The sequence below is a fragment of the Ursus arctos genome, unplaced genomic scaffold (assembly GCF_023065955.2).
Source record: "Ursus arctos isolate Adak ecotype North America unplaced genomic scaffold, UrsArc2.0 scaffold_17, whole genome shotgun sequence".
Classification (NCBI taxonomy): Eukaryota; Metazoa; Chordata; class Mammalia; order Carnivora; family Ursidae; genus Ursus; species Ursus arctos.
The window spans coordinates 163621-188492 of NW_026622841.1; the positions used below are offsets into that span (position 1 = coordinate 163621).

Sequence of the window (24872 nt, forward strand, 5' to 3'; positions counted from 1 at the left end):
ACTGACGCGGCCCGACGCAGCAGCGACACAGGCAAGTTCACGGCTACCCAACATTCGCTTCGACCATCTGGAGGCCAACATTACAGATACGTCAAGAACCTCTAGCCACGTCTCTTGCAGGGACAGCGGGAACTCATTAGCCCTTTTGGGTGATGCTAACTTTCACAGTGACAAGTGATGTTTTTTAGCAAATAAATGTGGTATCTATGTCCACATTTAGATTAGTCTTGAGTCACAGTGACGTACCTGTTAAAAGAATTAAACGGTTCTGTTTGCAGTGGTATAACAAATTTTAATTCAAAATAGACACTCTGAAACAATAGGTTAAAAAAAAAAATAAACTTCAACAAGCTCTTTTTGGATTTACAACAGAGCACACCAACAATCACAGACCAGTTTCACAACTGCCTCAAAAATGCACATTATAGCAATTACATGCAAGTATTCTATGTTTTAAAATCCATATGGTAACATCATCTTATTTCCCAGAGACTGTCACGTCCTCTGAGTACGCTGGACAGGTGCCTCTGCCGTGTCACCAGGAGCATGACTTAAGGTCTAAACTGGCTGGTCTCCACCATTGGTTCTGGTGCTTTGAGTCATTCTGTGGGGGGGGAGGGGGACCCCGGAGGTTCAACTGTGCGAAGGGCAGTAATACAGTGGGGTTCTTTAGAAACACCGCATCCCATTAGCGCAAACAAGTGCGCTACAGGAATGCCCATTTCTTCAGAACAAATATGTTTACCTCTAGGGAATTGTCAAAGATTTAATATACCAACATGGAGACAGCTCTCGCTTGACTCATTTCACTTAGTCCCCTGAAAACCTATGTCTACGTTTCAGTTAGTATCCACACTCAGGGGTAAAAACTTAATTCCTGAGTAACATGGTCCTTCCCTCTCACTGGTTTATCAACAGTTAGGTTAGGAGGCGTTTGTGTGTGTGTGTGTGTGTTCAGCATTTATTCTAAAGGCACTAAAAACTTATTGTCTTACTTTTGAATGGAGAAATGACTTACCACCATATAAAAGAGGGGAGAAGTCTACACTGAAAAGTATTTCTGCACCTACCCAATTGCTTTATTTGTAAAATAACTCTTATGAGCTAAATAGCGGGCTTCAGATTCAGTATAATTTTAACAAAGGAGAACATTTGGTTTTCTAGGATTTATAATAAAACAACAGCTGCTAGGACAAACTTGAAGAAATGTAAACCAAAATCAAAATCTAGTAAGCAAGTACCTTGCGAAGAAGAAACCAGCGTAAGTTAATGTGTGTCCTCAGGGCACCACACACCAGCGGTGTGCACTCACTTCTCTCAGCACTGGCGCTTACCACTTGCTGCTACACGTGAAGCTAACTGAGGGACCTCAATGCAGTTAGTCAAGTACTCTGAAACACGCTGAAAGTTCCTCAAACGAAAACACAAACATATAGATTTCAGTTTTCATCCTACCATACTGACACTACTGGGAAACAAGACGTGCATGAAAGATCCAAGGATTTAATTTACATGACAGGGAAGAACTAAAAATACTTGTTACAAAATCAAACTGCAGGAAACAATAAATCTGAAAGAACTAGTCACTTCTTTTACCTAGAAGTCTTTCTGAGCACCTGAAATAAATCTAAAGAGCAGCATAAAGACCACTGAAATTGATTAGTTCAAAGTACAGTGAAGAAAATAACATTTTTAAAATCTCAATTGAAAAAAAACACTAATTATCTAGTACTTTAGATTTCCTAATTTGTTTTTTTACAAGTTTTGTGGCTCATACTCAAAGTTCAACCTGTGTTTAACATTTTTAAGTTCAGACATATCAAAGCCTAAAAGCACAGAAGGCTTGTGATTTTTTATTGCTTTCATGCAAATGTATCTTCTTTTTCCAAAAAATGAAGCCACATCGATTTTCCACACCCACAAGAGTGAAGAAAGAAGTTCTATTTCCTTTTTACTAGGATACGGTCTCTTGTGGAAATAATCTCTAAGAAATTGCTTTTTTTCTTCATAAGAACGGTCTTCATATTTTTTAGGGTTTAATGCTAAAATCTGAAGAGCGTCGTCACTAACAAGCGGCCCCTCTGTCCTGATCTCATTCCTCTGTCTTTTCAAAGGCACCACACTCGCCACCTTTTCAGGAGCCGGGGCCGCGTCGCTGTTGATGACGGCAGGCCGCTCCTCCACATCCCTCTGGTCTTCTGCCCCAAAGTGGCCGTCGGGCAGCTTTCTCTTGATAGAGAAGCCGGAGTCGTGGATCACCTCGCCGTTCACGAAGAGCACTTCGCTGTTCCCGATACAGTTCGGCTGGGTCTGGAGGTCCGAGCTGCTGTCCTTCGGGGCACTTCTGCAGCGCAGCAAGTGGATGGCAATGGCTGCCAGGGTCATGTTGCCAGTGTAGACCCCACAGCAGTGGATGCACTTGAATGCCGGGGATTTCAGAATTGTATGGACTGTTGGTGTAATATGGTGCCTCTCCTTCAAATGCAACTCATACGCCTCGGTCGTCACAAAGGTGCCAAAGCAAAAGGGGCAGGTCAAGGCTTGTTTGCTGGGGCTCCCGGGGGCACCCTCTGTCTGGGGCCTCACTTTAATATACACGGGCACGAGTGACTTGGAGTGTATCCCAGCCAGTATTGCCAGGTAGACTTCCCGCTCCCCAAGCTCTTCCTTTGGCAATATGGTAATGAAATCAAGATGGGGAAACATCAGGCTGCCGTTAGCATCGATCTCCAACTGAAAACCTTTGTTACTATAATCCACGGGTAATTTCTTCTTCCCTCGGTGCATAGTCCTACTATGCTCTGAAAGACCTTTAATGTCATGGAACGTGCACGGACAGAACAAGCACCCCAGGCCATGCATTAGCAAGTGATGGATAAGCTCTTCCTCGGACACCAAGCATTTACAGGAGAGACACCGAACTGTTTTCTCTCTCATCCACTTTAGAAATGGTGCACACGCTGCCAGTTTTTCGGGCTCCAGTTTTTCAGCAGATTTGGATTCGCTGTGCTTGTGGGCCACTTCCATATGAACCTGGTAGACATTGGAAGGGAAGAGCTCGTTGCAAACTGGACAGGTTTTCCACTGCTTTGCCTGTTTGAGCGCCTGGTTTGCTTCTGCCGCAGACGGTGAGGCCTGAACAAACACGCTCTGAGCAGCATTTACCACCACTGGGGGGGACGGCATGCTGGCCATGGGGCTGGCCATCTGGGCAGTTGTGCCCGACTGCAGGAGCTGGATGGGCATCTGGGGTGGGGGGACGGTGGCAACACCTCCTGGAGGCACAGGCAACGTGACAGACACGGGGGCAAGTGTATACGTGGGAATCCCATTCACCTGTTTCCCTGTAGGAATGAGCTGTCTGAGAATAGAACCTGATGTGAGGAAAGTGGTGTTTTGAGAAGCGCCAGGTCTCACTGGCTGATTTGCAGGCAGAATGCTGGTGCTCACAGACTGGTTAAGTTGCAGGACCCCAGGTCTCACTGGCTGGCCCACAGGGAGCACACCTGACATGACGGGCTGACTAAGCTGAAGAACACCAGAATTGATACCCTGGTTCACAGGCAGAACACCTGACGAGACTGTCTGGTTGGGAGAGAGGAGCCCAGGTGGGACCACCTGGCCTGCAGGCAGCACCCTCAGCGGAACTGTCTGGCCAGGAGGGAGAACCCGTGACGGAACCGTCAGCCCAGTGGGGAGAACCCCTGACGGGGCCGTCTGGCCAATGGGAAGAACCCCTGACTGGACCACCTGGCCAGCAGGAAGAACCCCAGAAGTGGCCGTCTGTCCCGAAGGGATAACCCCAGCAGGGGTCATCTGGCCCGCAGGAAGAACCCCTGACGCGACTGTCCGACTCACGGAAATCACCCCTGGTGAGACGGCCTGAAGAACCCCAGGGGTGACAGACGGACGGACCGGAAGGACACCAGCCCCGGCAGGTCTGTTGACGGAAAGAACTCCAGGCCCAACAGGCTGGCTAAGGGGTAAAGCCCCAGGGCGGATGGTCTGGTTTATGGGGAGGACGCCAGTTCCAACAGACTTATTTATAGGTCCGACTGGCTGACTCAAGGGCAACACGGGAGGATTAGCTGACTGCGTTAGTGGGACTCCATGAGAGAGAAAGACAGGCTGGGGAGCGGAGGGAGGCAGAGGACTGGAGACTAGAGTCACGTGGGACTGCGCCACGGCAGGTGGAGAATGGGTGAGGCTTCCAGAAGTGCCTGAGGCCACAGTCACTGGCTGGACTGGGCCCTGCACTGGCTGGACCACGGCCTGGCTCTGGCTGTTCTGTGGCAAGGCAAGACGAAAACAAGGGGATGTGGCCGCGAGGCCCGGAGCGCTGCTGTTTGGGGTTACAGCCAAAGGTGCCGCTGGTTTTGGAGCAATGTGCATTTGCTTCAAAAGTCCAGGCTTCTTAATATGTTCTGAAATCACAGATCTAAGTTTATTCTCCAAATCCCTGTGTATGTCCGATGTCAAAATGTGATACATTAAAGCATCCTGGCTGCTGGCATTGGCGTTGCATTTTTTACAATAATACTTGTCAGATGGAGGCATTTTCTCAGCAGAAAGGCTATCCTCGGTTTTCGGTTGCTCACCCACTTCCTCAGTTCGCAGGCCAAAATAGGAGTTAATTAAGTAGTGAAAATGGGCTACCAGCACATGCTTCTTCATGCTGTAGTACAAAGTGTTTGAAAAGTTACATTTTAAACATGTAAAACTTATCACATCACTCCTTGAAGATTTAGTTTCACCTAAAATATTCACTGTGTAGTTCTGGACTTTCCGAACAGGTGCATGGAACATTCTGAAGTGCCTTCCCACAATTTTGGGTTGAGAAGAAAATACACAGTTTGGGCAAGGGATCACCAGCTCCTGATCAATTTCATCTTCATGGTAACGATGTAAATGATTTTTGAATGAAGTAAGCACTTTTGTAGAGTACTTACAGAGGCTACAACAGTATGGCTTTGTTCGATATCTCTGTTAAGAGAAAAGAAAAGTCAAGCATACTTTAATAAAAGATCAGACGCTACACCCTCTGTAGTTCACACGTATATGATTCTTCTTCATTTGATGTGCTAGATAATGAACAACCGTGTTCTTTCTAAAGTAGGACAGGTTTTTTTCTTAAAGGGCCAGAGAGTAAATATTGCCTCTAGGCCAACTACTTGGTGGGGCCATCGTAACACAAAAGTACCCACAGATAACATGCAAATCTGTGAGCATGGCTTTGTGCCAATACAACTACAGACACTAATTCAAATTTCACAGAATTTTCATGTCACAAAACAGTATTCATTTCTTTCTTTTCAAATATCTAAAAATGTAGCAGCTATTTCGGCTGACCGTACACACAGGACCCGGCCCACAGTGCCTCGCTCACTGGCCCCTTTCAAGCCATCTTCTAAGCCACAATTTTGTTACTCCAGTATAAGAAACTCACTCAATTCTCTGAGAAAGTTTTTTTCTCCCCTTCTCATCCCATTTCCCTTGGTTCCAATGTTATTTTTTTTTAAAAGATTTTACTTATTTATTTGACAGAGATAGAGACAGCCAGCGAGAGAGGGAACACAAGCAGGGGGAGTGGGAGAGGAAGAAGCAGGCTCATAGCAGAGGAGCCTGATGTGGGGCTCGATCCCACAACGCCGGGATCACGCCTGAGCCAAAGGCAGACGCTTAACCGCTGTGCCACCCAGGCGCCCCCCAATGTTATTTTTAATCCAAATTCTAAAACCTCTAGACTTTATCTGCAAATAACTTAACATGCAAGTTGTTAAACCCATCATTACTTTTATTTCCCTCATTCCTAGAGAAGGCAAGAGCCAAATGGACAGTGCTCAACACATGCAAGTGTCCAGTAAACTATGTGACAAACGGGAAGAAAAGAGCTACGACAATCCTGAGGGAGTTTCAGGCCAGAACACAGACCAACAATGTAGAATTCCTCTCTAGGGCAAACATGGGGGAATTCAACAAGCTTGGGGCATGAGGACAGACACCTGTACAAGAGCTGGGCAACTGAGAAATGCGATGTCAAACATCCAAAAAGTTGCTGGTTTGTGAAGGTTTGAGAGTCACGAAGTCTTTGGACTCATGAGTCTCCAGACCCTAGAGCTGGTGAACCACAGAACACCTGGCCCCGGTTTCATGGAGGAGGAAGGGAAGATGTGGGCCGACTAAACCCTTCAAGGTCCCGCCACTGGCGGTGGGAGAGACCTCTCTGCGACGCGTCCTTCTTAAGCCTGTGCTCTCAAACCCCCCCCCCCACGCATGTATTCAGTAGTTTCTGTCACCCTCTCTCTCCTATTCATACAGGTTTTCCTCTTGCCACAAGTCAGAGATATCCACCAAACATGTACAACAACATGGAACTATCTTCGCAGAAATTAGCAAAATCCCAGGTTCTGGCATTTCTGATAGGATCTAGAATAAACCTAAGGCAACGGTCGACCCTAGACCACAAACTAAAAAAACAATAACCCATATTTCACTGATTCTAAAAGACCTTTTTTTCCACCCATATTTTACTATCTCAGAAATCTGGATGCACCTTACAACTAATACTTCAATGGTACAACACAGTTTAAATGAAGTATTGCTTTAGTTTTATTAGAGGTCATTAAAAAAATGGTGTGTCTTGGAACACAGTCAATACTTTTGTAGTAACATATGGTAACAGATGTGACTGCACTTATCGTGGTGAGCACTGAGAGATGTAAAGAGTTACCGAATCACAGTTGTGCATCTGAAACTAATATAACACTGGATGTCAACTATACTGAATTATACATTTTTAAAGAATTATTTATTTATTTATTATTTAAGTACTCTCTACATCCAACGTGAGACTCGAATTTACAACCCCAAAATGAAGAGCAGCGTGCTCCACCGACTGAGCCAGCCAGGCAGGTACATTTTTCTAAATGATGTGCTTTTTACTCAATGAAATACTATAGTAAAAAACCAGTTAGTCAATGAAAATTACACTCAAGGAAAGAGCCAACAGAAATTACTAACAGTTGCATGTTATTGTTCGTGTTGAACAGACCTTTGGGTTAGGGAAAGATTTCTTAAATATGAAAACATAAACATGATCCATAAAAGAAAAAATTGATAAACCGGACCTCATCAAAGTAAGAAAGCTTCTGCTCTGGAAGACATTGTTTAAAAAATAAAAAGACAAGCCACTGCCTAGGAAATAATATTTGCAAATGTCATACCGAATAAAGGACTTGTATCCAGAATACATGTTATATGCATGTTCAAGTATCACTAAGAAGAAATAACCCGATTTTTCACAAATGGGCAAAAGATTGGAACACTTTACCAAAGAGGGCCTCCAGATGCCAAATAAACATACGAAAAGATGCTCAACATTATTAGTCACCAGGGAAATGCAAATTAAAACCAGAGACGGGGCCCCTACACACCTATTAAAATGGAAATAAGTGGATAAACCCATAACCACCATAACCCAGCAGAATCAAGTGTGGCTTCGATGCAGAGTAACTGGACCTCCCACATCACTGGGGGAAAAGCAAAATGGTAAAGCCACTTTGGAAAACACTCTGGCAGTTTGTTACAAAGATAAATATGTACTTATTTACCACACACAATCCAGCAATTTAAAGCCTAGGCACTTACTCATGAGAAATGAAAGCCTATATTCCCATAAAAGCCCCCTGTGAAAGCTCCAGGATGAGTGATCACTCCAGAGCGAGGTAAGAGACCTGGGCCCTACTGGCAACAGAGGAAGGAAAATGACAAGGCCAGCTGCGGAAGAGCAGAGCGAGGAGGACTGGGTGCTGGCAGAGCCCTTGCCCTGGACAGTGCACCATCCGCCTGCCGGTCCGTCTGAGGCTGCTTCCTCAGGTCCTGCACTAACTGAGCTCCGTCATCTAGTAAAACCTCAGCAGGCCTCTGTTCCCAAATCCTAAACGTCTAACGAATCTTTCCTCTGAGCCCTTGAAAGTCTCACTGTAGCATCAGCCACATATTCCAGCCTGCGTGCACATTTCCGCTACCTCAGGAACAAAGAGGAGTAAGGCATTCAACTAGCAGACAGCACAGTCTCTACCACACCAGGCAGTGGTGTTTTTTCTGAACACAGTATCTACTCAACAAATTCAATCTCTATTTCATATGGTTATTTAACACATTATACCTAGGCCCTATTCACCCCAACAAAAACAAACTCCTTAAGGAAAAATACCTAACTTGTGCCTATTTGAATCAGGCACTCAAAAAGTGTTTCTTGATAAAAAGCTTATAATTATATATTATAATGCATGTTACTTTATAGGCTCTTCTGAGAACTCAGAAAAATCGGTGAGACCTAAGAAAAGATTCATGAAGTCAAGGTCTTCAAAGCAAGTCATACTTGAACAGCCATGTGCTATTTCAAGCAGGAGGATAACCAAATCAAAGTGGTCTCAAGACATCTTGCATCTGATGGTAGAAAGGGGAGTGTGGGTCAAGGAGGGCAGGAGACCAACAGGTGGGGCAAAGCACAAAGGCAGAAAAGCAGAACTCAGGAGGACGCTGGCAACAGAAACGTTTTTTAAAGAAAACTGTGAGAGAACAATGACTGACTAGAAATAGGAAAAAATGTTAAAGCCAAAAGTCCCAAGGCCAATATAGATGAACAAATGGAGGGGAGAGGAGAGAGTGGTGGAGGCTGGGACAGTTAAATCGAATCTGGGACATGCTGAGCTTGCTACTGAGAAAGGTGCTAGTGTTATGGATGGCTGGGTGGCAGGAAAGGTTTTCCATAAGAAAACACTTTAAGAAGGAGAATTTAGCTTCAATCTGCTTAGGTTTGAGGTCTCAAATTATTATAAATTGTGTTCCTCATCTCAAAGTCCTTTTTTTTTTTTTTTTTAAGATTTTATTCATTTGAGAGAAGGAAAGGGAGAGAAAAAGACAGATAGCGAGCACAGGGGCACACGAGCAGGGGGAGGGGCAGAGGGAGAAGCAGGCCCCCCGCTGAGCAGGGAGCCTGACATGGGGCTTGATCCCAGGACCCTGAGATCAGGAACTGAGCCAAAGGCAGATGCTTCACCGACTGAGCCACCCAGGCGCCCTATCAAAGATCCCTATTTTTAATGAAGCTTCTGAAACCGAGATGACCCCTCATCATAATGACATGGCAATTCTTTTTACTCCAAAGAGTTATAAATCCAAGGCCCTTCTTACAGGAGTAGCAACTTATGATCAAGGACAAATGGTAGTTTCACTGCATCACATTATCGACTTCATATACAGAAAACTCTCAAAGTAACAATGATTCTATACTGTAAAGCATTTAACTGTGTTTTTCTTTCTCCTTCCCTGAATGTTTACATTACACGCCTCCCCTTATTCATCAGCGATCCCAACACATGTGCTGCTCCCCAGAACTGAAGTGACACTTACCCCCAACTTCTGAGGAAATATAAAAATCAAATACAAAAATACATACCACTTTCTTTCCAGAAGGTTCCCAGAGAGAAATATCTCCCCATGATGTGTTAAAAAAGTACTTCTCTCCTGGATCAAAGCCTTTAAGGTCCTTTTAAAAAGGGAGAAAAAGAGAGATCATTAAGCAATTTCATAAGATAAAAAAATATCTAATAACCTGAAGGGATTATTTAGCACCTAAGAAATCTGCATGGGAAAGTGAAATGAAAACACAGGCCATGAGCAGACTGTGGCAAAGCACCCGTAAAGCATGAGAAAGGAGGAATCAGCTGAAATAATCCAGGTAAAAATTAAAGTTTTAAATTATATTTACAAATTATTATAGTTTTATAAGAAATAAACAGATGAGATTTCCCACGAATAATTTGTAAAAGAGCAAAGCTGCATGAGTGAACACCATCTTCCATCAGTGGTGAGCACTGGGGAAGATTTGCCAGGGAGAGCATGAAGCAGGAGCTCCCAGTGTGTGCCTGACCAAGGACACCCAGAGTCAGCCCTGCGGAGGGCAGTGTGGACAAGGGCATGGCTAACACAACAGAAAGAGGGTGAGAAGAGGGGCGGGGGCGCTGGACACTGAGAACCCAACAACCAGATGCAATGGGGTTCACACTGAATCCTGGGTTAAACAAACCAAGCGTAAAACATATTCGGGGGAAAACTGAGAGATGTGAATATGGACTGGGTGTTAGACAAGAAAGACAAATATTCAATGACAGAGAAAGATGAAAGTAACGGGAAAGTAGTAAAAGAGCATGATCAGTACGCGCTCACTGGTGAAGACCGTTCACACACGCGCACAGATAAAGGGGAGGCTGAGTACCAAGACGCTAATGCCGGTGCCATCTCTGAACGGCAGGAACATGGCATCTTACATTTTATTTTCTGAAGAAGTCACTACCTGTATTTTCTAACTTTCACAGTTTATACTGCTATTTTTATAATAAAGATTTGTAATATAAAAAAGAATTAGTCAAGCCAGATAATAATATAACAACTGCCTTCACATATACCTATGCTAATACACTGCTTGTCAAGTCAACTCAGAACTAGAGAAAAGTACAAATTATTATAAGGATTTAAATTGGAAATAACATATTCTGAGGTTTATAACATAAATAGAAGTAAAATGTATGGTACAATAACACAAAGGCTGGAATGGGAAGCCAAAGCCTAGTATTGTAAGGTTCTTTTATTTTTTTTAATTTTAATTTTTTTTTTAAGTAATCTCTACACCCCACATTGGGCCCAAACTCATAAACCTGAGAGCAAGAGTTGCCTGCTCCACCAACTGAGCCAGCCAGGCGACCCTTGTAAGGTTCTTATATGTGATGCAGTATATTAGAAAGGTGAACAAAAACATATAGTTAATAAGGCAATAATGGAGATAAAATGGAATAAAAAAATATTCAATCCAAAAGAAAGCAGAGAAAGAATAAAAAAGAAAAACAGAAAAGACAAGTAAAAACAAACAGCAAGACAGAAGATCTAAACCCAACCACATCAATAACCATTAATTAATATTAAATAACAGAGGCTGGAAACCTTTCCTGAAGTAAAAGGGCAGATAAATACTCAGGGCTCTGCCAGCCGTTCGGGCTCCCACTCAACAACTCGGTGCCACCATCACGCACAAGAGCAGCCGCAAACACCAACAAGCACCGCTACGTTCCAAGAAGGGTTATTTACAAAACAGACAGCAAGCCAGGTCTGGCCCACACACCATAGTTTACCCACCCCTGGTCTAAATACTTAAATTAAGAGGCACAGGTTATGAGACTGAGCAAACAAAAACAAGATCCAATTATATGCTATCTACAAAAATCTCACTTTAACTATCAAGACACAGGCTAAGGGTAAAAAGAAAGATGTGTCATGCTATCACTGATCAAAAGAAAGCTGGAGGAATTATATTACCACCACACAAAGTAGATTTCAGGGGGAAAAAAGAGTATTAACATGGATAGGAAGTCATTCATAATGGCAACAAGGTCAATTCATTAGCAGAACAAAGCAATCCAAACGTGTATGCATTTTAGAAAGAGAAAGGTACATGAGGCAAAAACTGACTGAACTGAAAAGAGAAATAATCAATTCCAAATTTATAGTTGGAGGTATCAAACACACCCTCTTCTCTCGGTGAGTGGTAGAACACGCACACAAAAATCAGGAAGGACAGAAAGGACCCAACACAACCAACCAACCTTACCTAACACTGACAGACCTCTCCACCCAAAAACAGCAAATCCACATAAAACATTTACCAAGAGAGAGTTTATGCAGAGCCATAAAATAAGTCACAATAAATTTAAAAGGACTAAAATAATTATAAAGTACAGTCTCTGACTAAAGCAAAATTAAATAGAAATCTGTAATAAAAGGTATCTAGAAAATCCCCAAATTCTAGAAATTAAACAACATACTTTTTTTTTTTTTTAAGATTTTATTGATTTATTTGACAGAGAGAGAGACAGCCAGCGAGAGAGGGAACACAAGCAGGGGGAGTGGGAGAGGAAGAAGCAGGCTCCCAGCGGAGGAGCCTGATGTGGGGCTCAATCCCAGAACGCCAGGATCACGCCCTGAGCCGAAGGCAGACGCTTAATCGCTGTGCCACCCAGGCGCCCCAACATACTTCTAATCCATGGATCAAAGAAGAAATCAGGAGCGAAATTAGACAATATTTCAAAACTGAATGAAAATGGAAACACAGTAAATCCAATCTGTGGGATGCTTGTAAAGCAATGCATAAAGGGAAATTTACGGCATTGAGTACTGAGAGAACAAAGACCTAAAAAACAACATCACTACAGCTCCTAGAGATAAGGTAATAATATGAACTTTATGCCAGTAAATATTACAACTTAAGCTGAAATGGATAAATTCCTCAAAAGAAGACAAACTACCAAAGCTCACTCAAAAAAAAAAAAAATATATCAGATAACATGATAGCCTGGTATCTAGTCAAGAAACTGAATTCATTGCTAAAATAGTCCCACAAAGTGGGACACCTGGGTGGCTCAGTCAGTTAAGTATCCGACTCTTTATTTTGCCTCAGGTCATGATCTCAGGGTCAGGAGACCCAGCACCGAATGGGCTCCATGCTCAGCAGGAAGTCTGCCTCAGAGTCTCTCTCTCCCTCTCTCTGCCTCTCCCCCACTCCCCCTCCTCCAGTCATGCTCATGCTCTCTATGTATAAAAAATAAAACAAAATAAAAGCAAAAACAAAACCTTCCCACAAAGAAAACTCCAACTCCAGATGGCTTTATTAGGGATTTTACTGAACATTTACAGAAGAAACATTATCAACTCACAAACTTCCAGAAAATAAAGAGGAAGAAACAATTCCCAGTTCATTCCATGAGGCCAGAATTACCCTGACACCAAAACTAGACAAAGATATTACAAAAAATTAAAACTACAGACCATGTCAGTCATGAATATAGATGCAAAAATCCTTAACAAAAATTCTGCTAATCAAGCCAACAGATAAAAAAAACCAAGCAGAATTTCTCCCAGAGATACAGACTGGTTTAAGAGTTTACTTTTTAAAAAAGAAAATCAAACCACATTGTTCACTATATTAGACGTTAAGAAGACAATTATCTTGATCATTTTAACAAAATTCATACATCTGGTCATAATTTTTGCTCTCACCAAGGTAGGAATAAGGAACTTTCTCAACCTGAAAAAGGGATCTACAGAGAACGAGCAGCTGACAATCACGCTGTGTGGTAACATAATGAACATTCTTACTGCTACTGTAATACACCTTTATTTCAAAAACATTTTTTTAAAGATTTTATTGATTTATTTGACAGAGAGAGAGAGAGAGAAAACACAGCACAAGTGGGCAGAGTGGTAGGGAAAGGGAGAGAAACAAGCTCCCCACTGAGCAGAGAGCCCACCATGGGTCTCGATCCCAGGACCCTGAGATCATGACCTAAGGCGAAGGCAGATGTTTAACCGACTTAGGCGCCCCTTTATTTCAAAATTTTTTAAAAAACCAATACCACAAATGGTGAAGGTACGACTGAAAGCCTCCCACAGTACTGACAGGAGTGTAGAACATACAACAACCATTTCCTATAAAACTAAACAGAGGTTCCCAAAAATACTTTTATAAGGAGAAACTTATTCATAATAACCAAAAACCGGGAGCAGCCTAGGTGTCCACCATCAGGAGAGAGGACCAATACTAAGCCATCCATGTAAGGGAATACTGCAACCACACAGAAAAGTCTTTCACAGGAGCATATACAATTTCATTTACATAAAACTGTACAACAGGCAAGTCGATAGTACAAAATTTCAGAACAGTGGTAGCCGGTGGGGTGGGGACAAGGACTGAGCAAAACAGAGCGTGAGGAAAACTTTCCAGAGAGATGGAACTATCTTATATCTTGATGGGAGGCTTGTATTACAGAGGGTATGCACATCAAAAATCATCGTTGGGAGAAACTTAAGTGCATTTCACAGCATATGAATGTGCATATGCCCAAAAACTAACGAACACTAGATTCTAGTGACATGTACACTGAAAGAATGCAAGGGTAAAATGTACTGTTGCTGCAATTTTCTTTGAAATGCATCAAAAAATAAGCTAGAATGATGGGCTAAATACAAATACATAATTGTTTAATATATATAATTATTTATATATACATATAATATATGTAATTGTTTTATAGGTGACAATATATATATGCACACACATATACATAAATGATAATTTCATAGAATTTAGGTGGTAGGCAGATGGGTCTGCACTGTACAGCCCTTTCAACATTTCTCTAAGTTTAAATTTTTTATAAGAAAATACTGTAAAAGGAAGAAACAAACAGCAATGTTCTGTCACAGGAGATAAGGGAAGAGGGTTTAGAGGAGGCAGTATTCTCCAAAGCCAGATGCAGGGGGGGGAAAAAAAGCTAGTAAGAAAGAAAAAAAACAATTAGGAAGTAAATAGAAGATACTAAACATATTTCAATATGTTTTTATAGCTAAAATGTAGAACCAGGTTAATAAATTTTTGAACATCTCTTTATATATATATACAGGTCTCTGAAGAGTGCTTGCTATAGGGGTTGGGTTCAGGACATGACAATTTGTAAGCACTGGTTTAAATGTCTCAATCTAACCTATGGCTTGACGCACAGTTCAGTATAGGGTCACCTGCAGAAATGGCCACTCTGAACAGGACAGCAAAGAAATAACCTTGATACAGTGAAGAACCAAGAATAAGTACCTAAATAAACAGAAAGACATGCTGTGCTCATTGGTAACGGTACTGTTAAGACATCAATACTACCCAAAGTGACCTACAACACAATCCCTATCGAAATTCCAAGTCTCTTTTGCAGAAGTGGAAAAACCAATCCTCAAATTCATATGGAATTGCAAGGGGTCCCAAATAGCCAAATCAATATTGAAAGAAGAAGAAGAAAAAAAAAAAAGAACAAATTTGGAAGGCTCACACCGCCTGATCTGAAAACTTACTACAAAGCTACAGTAATGACCAGTGTAGGGGCACCTGGCTGGCTCATTCAGTGGAGCATGCGACTCTTGATCTTGGGGCTGTAGGTTCAAGCCCCAGGTTGTGTACAGAGATGACTTAAAAATCAAATCTTAAAAAAAAAAAAAAAAAGTAGTACCGGCATAAGGACATACAGACCAATCGAAGAGAATTGAGAAATAAACCCAAACACCCACAGCCAACTGATTTTTGACAAGGATGCCAAGTCCATTCAATGAGGGAAAAACAGTCTTTTCAAGAAATGGTGCTGGGACAATGAATTTCCAATCAAAATTCAGAATGGATCGATGAGGGGCGCCTGGGTGGCTCAATAAGTTCAATGTCTGCCTTCAGCTCAGGTCGTGATTTCGGGATCCCAAGATGGAGCCCCATTTTGGACTCTCCGCTCAGCAGGGAGTCTGCTTCTCCCTCTCCCTCTGCCCCTCCCCCTGCTCCTTTTCTCTCTCTCTCTCTCTCTCACTTGCTCACTCTCTCTCTCAAATAAATAAAATCTTAAAAAAAAAAAAAAGAATGGATCAATGACTTAAACAAAAAGAAATACAACCATAAACCTCTTAGAAGAAAACATAACAAAAGAATCTTCATGCCTGGGTTTGGCAATGGATTCGCAGATATGACAATAACAAAAATAGGTAAACTGGACTTTATCAAAATGTAAAACTTTCGTGCATTGAAAGATACTATCAAGAAAGTCAAAAGAAACCTACAGAATGGGAGAAAATATCTGCAAATCATATCTGATAAGAGTTTAACATCCAGAATAAAGAACTGCAATTCAACAACAGAAAGACAATCCAGTTAAAAACTGAGTAAAGGATTTAAACAGAAATCTCTGACGAAGGTATACAAACACCCCCCAAAAAACACATGAAAGATGCTCAACATCATTAGCCACTAGGATGGCAAGGGAGCAGGGGAGAAAAAGAGGAAGGAAAAAAAAAGAAAAAAGCAAGTGTTGGCAAGGATGTGGACAAAGTGGGCCCCTTACATACTGCTGGCAGGAGTGGAGAAGGGTGAAGCCACTGTGGAAACCACGGTAGTTTGGTAGTTCCTCAAAAAGCTAAACATAAAATTATCACATGACCTAGCAATTCTAGTCCTAGGTATATCCCCCAAAACATTGAAAACAGGGGCTCATGATAGATACTTGTAAGCCAAAGCTCACTGCAGCGCCCTTCAGCCTAAACATGGACTAGCCCTGATGTCTGCTGAGAGATGAACTGCTCAACAAAATGTGGAATATTCATACAATGGATATGATTCAGCCATAAAAAGGAATTACATTTTGATACATGCTACAACATGGACAAAGTTTGAAAAAATTAACATAAATGAAATAAGCCAGACACAAAAAAATTCCACTTACACGAAACACCTAGAGTCGGCAAACCTATGGAGCTAGGGTAGATTACAGGTTACCAGGGGCTGGGGTAGAGAGGATGGAAAGTAATTGTTTCATGCTTAGAGGTGATGAAAATTTTGGACACACGGTGGACCCTTAAACAACACAGGTTTGAACTGCACAGGTTCACTTATGCACAGATTTTTTTTCTCAATATACATTTAGTACTGTAAATGCATTTTCTCTTACAATTTCTTAACATTTTCTTTTCTCCAATTTACTTTATTGTAAGAACACAGTATGTAATACATATAACATACATTTGTTGACAGTAAGGATTCTGGACAACAGCGGACTATTAGTAGCTAAGTTTGGGGGGAGTCAAAAGTTATACCTGGATTTGACTGTGCAGAGGAAGGGGGTCGGTGCCCCTAGCCCACATGATGTGCAGGGATCAACTGTAGATAGTGCAGATAGTTGCAAAACAGTGTGAATATTATTAATGCCAATGAATTGTGTACTTAAAAATGGGAAAGATGACAAATTCTTTATTATATATATTTTATCATAAAATATCTTTAAATATGCTTGGAAGATTTAAGAGGAAAAGAGGACAAAATATTTCATTACTTACTTTATAGTGATTGCATACTGAAATACTTTTAATATATGAGATTAAATAAACTAAATTATTAAATATTTTTAAAAATCTGGGGGTACCTGGGTGGCTCAGTTGGTTAAGCATCTGCCTTTGGCTGTCTTTGGCTCAGGTCATGATCCCAGGGTTGTGGGTTCGGGCCCCCAGCCAGGCTTCCCTGCTCAGCAGGCAATCTGCTTATCCCTCTCCCTTTGCCCCTCCCCAACTCACTGGTGCTCTATCTCTAACTGGCTCTCTCCCACACGCACATCTGCACATTCTCTCTCTCAAATAAATAAATAAAATCTTAAAAAAAAAAATCTGTCTGAGAAGGTCTTAGAAATACCAGTGAGGGCTGACTCCAGGGGCACAGGACTAGTGAAGCTACATAGGGCCCTGTGCTCCGAAAGGCCAGTGCTCGGATTTAACGCTCTGTTGTCAACATCTTGAAATTGGTAATTTTAATTTTGAATTTGTGTTTCATAAAAGGAAAGTCTGAAAGGACAATGGGGCAAATGTCAGAAGCTTGGAACTTCAGCTCACACATGGTCCTACCTCCAGTTGTCCTGGGGAAGATTTTGTCCCTGCTCTCCATCTCCCACTCACCCCAACCTCCCTTTCTTTGGCCTCATCCTGCAACCACTCCCTCTCTCCTCTACCACTTGGGGCAGTAACCAAGCTGTCAGGAAGTTCACATTCCATCATCACCTCCAGTGGAAACCCAGCACAGACTCAGGGAGAGAAGGGATCAAGGTGGGGATCCTGATCCAGGTACCATGAGCACCCCAGCACAGAGGCTGCCATCCCTTGGGAGTCACCCACATGCTGTGGGTTGGGACAACAGGCCTGTGGATCAGCCCAGGTCCACATTTTCACTGTGCGCAGTGCCCTATAAATTGCAAAGCCAGCCCCTACTTTAAATGATCAAATGTTAACTTACAAAAAAATCGAGAGACTCTAATGAGTAGCAGGGTTTAGATCTACTTTTAGAAAAGATAAGGGTCTTGGAAGAGTCTGTCTTCCCTAAAGTTCATTTTTCTCAGGCTTTCAACGAGAACTATATAGCCTAAAATTTGAGGTCTTAACTCTTGGGATGAAAAGAGTCCCAGACACACTGGAGATCAGAGAAGGCAGAGTGACGCCCCACTAAAATTTGAAATGCTGGGTAAGGAAGTGGAAAGAATCACGGACAGGTGTTCCCTCAGCTCCTTCAGTCTCCAGTGCAGACTCTGGAGGCCTCAGTCTTCCAGTAAATTCTCTTTGCTTAAGTTGGTCTAGTGTTGGTTTCTGTTGCTTGAAACCAAGAAATTCTAAGTACTATGGCGGATGAAGAATAAATGCATCTAAAACGGAAAAGAATTCTTAATATGAGATTCAGTGAAAAGACAAAACAAAGCTAATACAGTATCTTAGGTAGTTTGATCTCCCACTTAAAAAAAAATCTAGAAAGACATCCAACAATGTTAACGGTGGATATTTTGGGTAATGGCTTACAAACGAGTCTTCTTTATCTATGTTTCTGCGTATATTTTCTAATTTTTCTAAACTGAACTTCACAATGCTTGAATTTTAAACAATTTTATAAAATACAGAACTACAGATTTAAAAAAACAAAACTTTTCCCCCAAAAGAATTAGTAACATTTAACCCAATAGTTAATCTAACTTAATAGTCATAAGCCATTCAAATCTCTCAATTTTCCCTTGAGAAGTATGTACGTATCTGTGTCAGCAGTCAAGATAGTAAACAATTCTTGAACAAATTCAGATGAGTAAACACATTCTTAGGCTGACTAAGAAAACAGAAGTTAGTGAGGAATATTGTTCTATACAATGTCAAAAACAAAGGATTCAAGGATGAAAATTTTTAGTTATTACGGATGTTTTATCTAAGAATAAAACAAAACCAATTTTGGAGCAGAATTCCATGTAAAAAGTGAATTCACACTCAAAAGAGACGAAAAAAAGAGACATGACAACTGAAGGCCATGCCTGATCCTAGACTGGGTCCGTCACAGACAGGGAGGAGTGCTATAAATGATCAGACAAGATAAAAATACCAGCTTACTTCAGCTGATAACCATCCTGTGGTAATGTAAGAGACTATCCTTATTCTTAGAAAACACACACTTGAAGACTTGATTACACACACACACACACACACACACACACACACAAAGGAGCAAATGTTAAAGCAGACAGGATAAAATGCGAATGACTGGTTAATCTGGTTAAAGGGTAATGTGTTCCTGATCTCACTCAGCCTGGTTTGATGGGGGTTAATCAACTGGGTTGTGGTGTTAAATTCCATGTTCCTGGAATACCCCTTCTAATTCTTTCACCTGGATAATGCTACCCGTTCTTTAAAAACAAACAAAAAACAGTTCAAATCTCATCTCCATAAAGGCTACTCTAGCCTCCCCTGCTAGAAGCGATCTTTCTGCCTGTTTCTCACTATTACTGTTGTTTGTCTCTCTGCTCCTGCTAAACTGTCATCTCTCCAACAGAGGAGAGTATCCTAGTATCCTAATTCTCTACACTCTTTCACTGTAGTAAAGACACAGGCCCAAAGATGAACAGATTTGCCCAAGGGCACATAATTAGCTGAGTCAAGATTAAAATAAAAGGCAACTCTTTACCCCCCAATGATCCAAGAGCATTCTCAGCCTGTCTACTGAAGGGTAGTACTATTCCTTCAGGGTCCATTTCTTGAGCATCTACCACATGCCAGGCCCCACTGTAGGGGGTTCCCATATAGTATCATTTGAAGTACCCTGTATCTGTACACATACACTTGTATCCTTGGCTTATTTATATATTCTCTACAAATACTACTTAAATACATGTACTTATTGAGATAAAATGATTTACAAGAAAGTTGTAAGAAATTATTTATAAGGTCATTCAGATGACCAAATATGTATTTCTCAGATAAATTTGGTCTTCATTCACAGTTCCTGAAAATGCTTCAAAACCATAAAGGTACAATGTCTTGTTATTAATGAGGGTGACTTGTTGACCCTACTCAAGGGCGCAGCTGGTTCCCCAGAGGACCAATCTTGTGAACAGAGGGTTGGAACCTTCAGGCCTCCCCAACTACTGGGCTGGAGGTTGAATCAGTCAATGACTTAATCAATCCTGACTATGTAATGAAGCCTCCATAACAATTTCATTCCCCGCTTCAGAGAACTCCCACACGTGGGAAACCAGAACACCTGGTGTTGTACTGGAACTGTGTCCAGGAACTTCACATGACTTATCTACTAACAATGGACTATGTCTACTATCTACCTGCTCCATCTTATCTCCAAATAATTACCTTGCTTTCGTCCTCATGCATCAAATAGGACTTACAGAAATGCAAAGAACTCTGAGGTTCTTTTACTTTAAGACTATTCCTGAGCAGGAATATCTACCCAAGAACTTCCACTCTGGTACCTCCGCCATCCTTTTATTTGCAAATGGACTTTTGGTCACAGTGTATTATTAAAAGTATCGCTCTACTTGGGGTTTTACTTTTGTTCATTCGTTCAAAACTTATTTGTTAAAAAGATATATAGATAGACAGATTAAACATCTATGTGCCAGACCACAATTCTGATCACAGGTAATAGTGGACTAACAAAATGAAGAGGTCCTTGTCTTCTTACATTCGGGGGTGGGGAGGGCGGGGGGAGACAGACAATAAAGAATATCAGGTACTATGAGACCTTTGAAGCAAATAGAGCAGGTAAGACAACAGAGAACAGAGAAGGAAGCATTTCAGAGGGAAGAGCTCTCTGAGATGGCAATGTTTGAACAGAGAATTACCTGGGGTCCTTCAGAAATTAGTATTTGTCTACTTGAGGGCAAAAATCAATCCTGGCCATTAATGAGGATCCGGGTAATTATTAGTCTTTCAGTATTGGATCACCTTTTTATAAATAAAATCAATCTGGATGAAAGTCTGAGATTTGAAAAATAAGAAACTGAACCCTTCCCAGACCAATACTGTGAAGTGAACTGTTCACAAGTTTTAAAAAAACTCTAAGTAGACATGGCCCTTATTTTTACAGTTATGAATAAACATGCACAGAATTACCAATGGCTTTAAAACACACCAAGCCTTACTTAACAATTTCTATTTCTTTACTATAGATGCCAGCCATATATTCTGAAGGTATAAGAAAGGAAAAAGTTATGAGAACACAACTTATCAGAGTATGTGACCGTGACCTTAGTTTTGAAACTTTTGTTAAAACTGCATATATTAAATTCACAAATGAGAAAAGCCCTATCACATCATATATGAATCCCCATTTGGTAATTACTCCAACAATCCAGGGGATTAAGTTAGGGTCTTCTTTTGCTAAAATAACAAGTAATTCAACACATTCCCTTCAAAGATCAAAAATATATTTGATAACTAATAACTATAAAAAGCCCCACCTAAAAGTAACTTTAAAAACTTGAACAGCTTAAAGTAGCTCACTTTAAGTCAGAAAGACATAAATAAGAACTAATTATGCTCTCGTGCAGTCATCTGAAATATTAGCAATTTCCACCTTGAGGAACCTTACCCATTCTGAACACTCCCGATTCAGATCTCACCTCCATAAAGCCAACCCTGCATCTCTAATGTTACTGTCTTCTCCTAACCTCACTTATGTACTCTTACCTTCAGCAACTCCTTGCAGCTGTCAAGCCCAATATCCACAAGAATGCCTTTCACCTTTTTTCGTACCTTCCTGATGTTGTCAAGATTTTCCACAGGAATTTGAAACATTTTTGAATTTTTTTCCTTAAAAAAAGGAAAAAGAAAACAAAACTGAGTACCTATATTGACATCTATGTATTTAACTGAGTTGGTAAAACACTAAGAATGGAGTAATTTTCAGGGCGCCTGGGTGGCACAGTTAGTTGGGCAGCCTACTTGGTTTCAGCTCAGGTCATGATCTTGGGGTCATGAGATCAAGTCCATCGGGCTCCACTCTCACCATGGAGTCTGCCTGAGACTCTCCCTTTCCCTCTCCCTCTGCCCCTCGCCCCCGTGCACTCTCTCTCTCTCAAATAAATAAATATTAAAAAAAAAAAAAGAACAAAGTAATTTTCAACAAATTATGCTAGGACAGCTACATATGCACATGCCAAAGAATGAAGCTGGACTCTTCTCTTCCATCACACACAAAAATTACCTCAAGATGGATCATACACCTCCATGTAAGAGCTTAAACGTTAACTCTCTTTAAAGAAAACAGGCATAAATCTTCATGAACCTGGATTTGGCAATGGACCCTTAGATAAGACACCAAAAACCACTAACAACTGAAGAAAAAGAGAAGTTGGACTTCATCAAAATAAAACTTTTGAAGACTTTTGTTTTATTTATTTATTTGAGTGAGAGAGTGGAGAGAGAGAGCGCGCACAGCAGGAGCAGGGGGAGCGGCAGAGGGAGAGGGAGAAGCAGGCTCCCCGCTGAGCAGGAGCTCAATCCCAGAACCCCAGGATCATGACCTGCCCTGAAGGAGACACTTCACAGTCTGAGCCACCCAAGCGCTCCCAAAATAAAACACTTTTACACTTCAAAGGAAACCATATCAAAAAACCAAAAAGAGAATCCACAAAATGGGAGAGAACATTTGCAAATCCTATTTCTGGTAAGGAACTTATATCCAGAATATATAAAGAAAAGAACTCTTGTAACTCAATAATTAAAAGACAAATAACCCAACTTAAAAATGGGTAAAGAGAGGTGCCTGGGTGCTGCAGCCTGTTAAGTGTCCAACTGGTGGTTTCAGCTCAGGTCGTGATCTCAGAGTCATGGGATCCAGCCCCACGTGGGGCTCTGTGCTCAGTGCAGAGTGCTTGAGCTTCTCTCTCCCTCCCCTCTGCCCCTCTTGCTCTCTCTCTAAAAAATAATAAATCTTAAAAAAGAAAGAAAGAAAGAAAGAAAGAAAGAAAGAAAGAAAGAAAGAAAGAAAGAAAGAAAAAAGAAGAGAAAAGAAAAGAAAAGAAAAGAAAAGAAAAGAAAAGAAAAAGAAAATGGGCAAAAGATCTGAATTTCTCCAAAGATAATATGCAAGTGGCCATTAAGTACATGAAAAGATGCTAAATAACATTAGCTGTGAGGAAATGAAACTCAAAACCACAATGAAATATGTAACTTTATACCTACTAAGATGACTGTAATTTAAAAAGAGAGAAAAAACACAAGTGTTGGAAAGGATGTGAAGCAACTGGATCTCTCATACACTGGGGTAATAATGTACAATGGGGCAGTCACTTTGGAAAACAGTCTGGCAGTTTCTTAAAAGATGAAACATATAGATACCATATGAATCATCAATTTCACCCAAGAGAAATTAAAAATATGCATCCAAACAAAGACGTTCACAAATGTTTATAGCAGCATTATTCATAATAGCCAAAAATAGAAACAACCCACATGTCCATGAACTGACGAATGGATAAATAAAATGTGGTATATCCATACAATAAAATGTTTGGCCAAAAAAAGAAATGAAGAGAAGAAATGAAGTAGTGACAGGTGCTACGATGTGGATTACCCCTGAGGAATATTATGCTAAGTAAAAGAAGCCAGACTCGTAGGACCACATATTGTATGATTCCATTCATAACATGTGTCCAGAACAGACAAATTTACAGAGACAGAAAGTAGAATAGTAGTTGCCTATGGTTGTGGAGGAATGGAAGGTGATGGCTAAGGGGAACAGGATTTCTTTTTAGAACAATGACAATGTTCTAAAAATCAACTGTGGTGATGTATGCAAAACTGTGTGAATATACTAAATACCAGTGAACTAAACTGTATAGTATGTAAATTACACCTCCATAAAGCTGTCTTTAAAATATCTAAAAAGGCATAAAATTAAACTAAACCCTGTGGCACTTGACCAGAATAGGAAGTATAGGTGTGACCTTATTATTTTTAATACATACACAAATAAATAATAAATACAGTTGTAAATGTGTGTGTGTATATTTCATAGTTTTGTCCACTAAGAGAGTCTGGAAGCAGTTACACACTCCAGTAGCAGTGAGCACTCCTAAGGCCCAAATCTATCTATCTTTCTTTTTCTTTCTTTCTTTCTTTCTTTCTTTCTTTCTTTCTTTCTTTCTTCTTTCTTTCTTTCTTTCTTTCTTTCTCTTTCTCTCTTTCTCTCTTTCTTTCTTTTTAATTTACTTATTTATTTGAGAGACAAAATGAATGCAAGTGGGCTGGGGGGAGGGACACACAGAGAGTCTCAAGCAGACTCTGAACTAAGCACAGAGCCTGACACAGGGCTCAATCTCATGACCCTGAGATCACGACATGAGCCAAAACCAAGAGTTGGATGCTTAAATGACGCGCCACCCAGGTGCCCCCCCTCAAATATTACTGTCTAAATACTGCCTGCCTTTACAAAGAACCAGGGCTCCTTAGAAAAATGGCTGATTCTAGGGCTAGAGCATGGAAAAGACAAGACTAGCTAAGACTATTCTGTACCAGAAAATAAGAAAGTAGCTCAAGGAATGGTGAGACATGTCAAAAGGACTCAAAAGCAACCAACTTAAATAAATTCCCACAACCCAAATATGGGACAATTTGAGCATCAAATAAATGACAGTAATAGATTACAACCTGTGGCACTGAATTTTCCAAACACAATGCAACAGTACTTCCCATCCCACATGCTCTTTTACAATATGATCTTGGGGCACCTGGGTGGCTCAGTCAGTTAAGCATCTGACTCTTGATTTTGGCTCAGTCATGATCTCAGGGTCGCGAGATCAAGCCCCATGTCAGATGCTGCACTGGACATGGAGTCTCCTTAACATTCTCTCTCTTCCTCTCCCTCCACGCATGCTCTAATAAATAAATAAATCTTAATATACATACATATATATATATATATATATATATAT

The 24872-nt window shown here is 41.0% G+C and overlaps 1 protein-coding gene across 5 annotated transcripts in view; it reads right to left on the reverse strand.

The window, feature by feature from the left end:
• Positions 1 to 271: 271 nt before the first annotated feature.
• ADNP2 (ADNP homeobox 2) overlaps positions 272 to 24872 on the reverse strand; it is a 29893-nt gene continuing 5292 nt past the window's right edge. For 4 of the 5 annotated variants that reach the window (XM_057313291.1, XM_026496550.4, XM_057313292.1 and 1 more), the window contains 3 exons: positions 21625 to 21747; positions 9464 to 9553; positions 272 to 4983 (listed from right to left, as the gene is read on the reverse strand). In XM_057313291.1, the coding sequence (XP_057169274.1) occupies positions 1756 to 4983; positions 9464 to 9553; positions 21625 to 21732 (3426 nt within the window). In that variant the 5' untranslated portion in view covers positions 21733 to 21747 and the 3' untranslated portion in view covers positions 272 to 1755. The remainder of the gene's footprint in view (positions 4984 to 9463; positions 9554 to 21624; positions 21748 to 24872) is intronic. The other variant, XM_057313293.1, reaches the window with a different exon arrangement.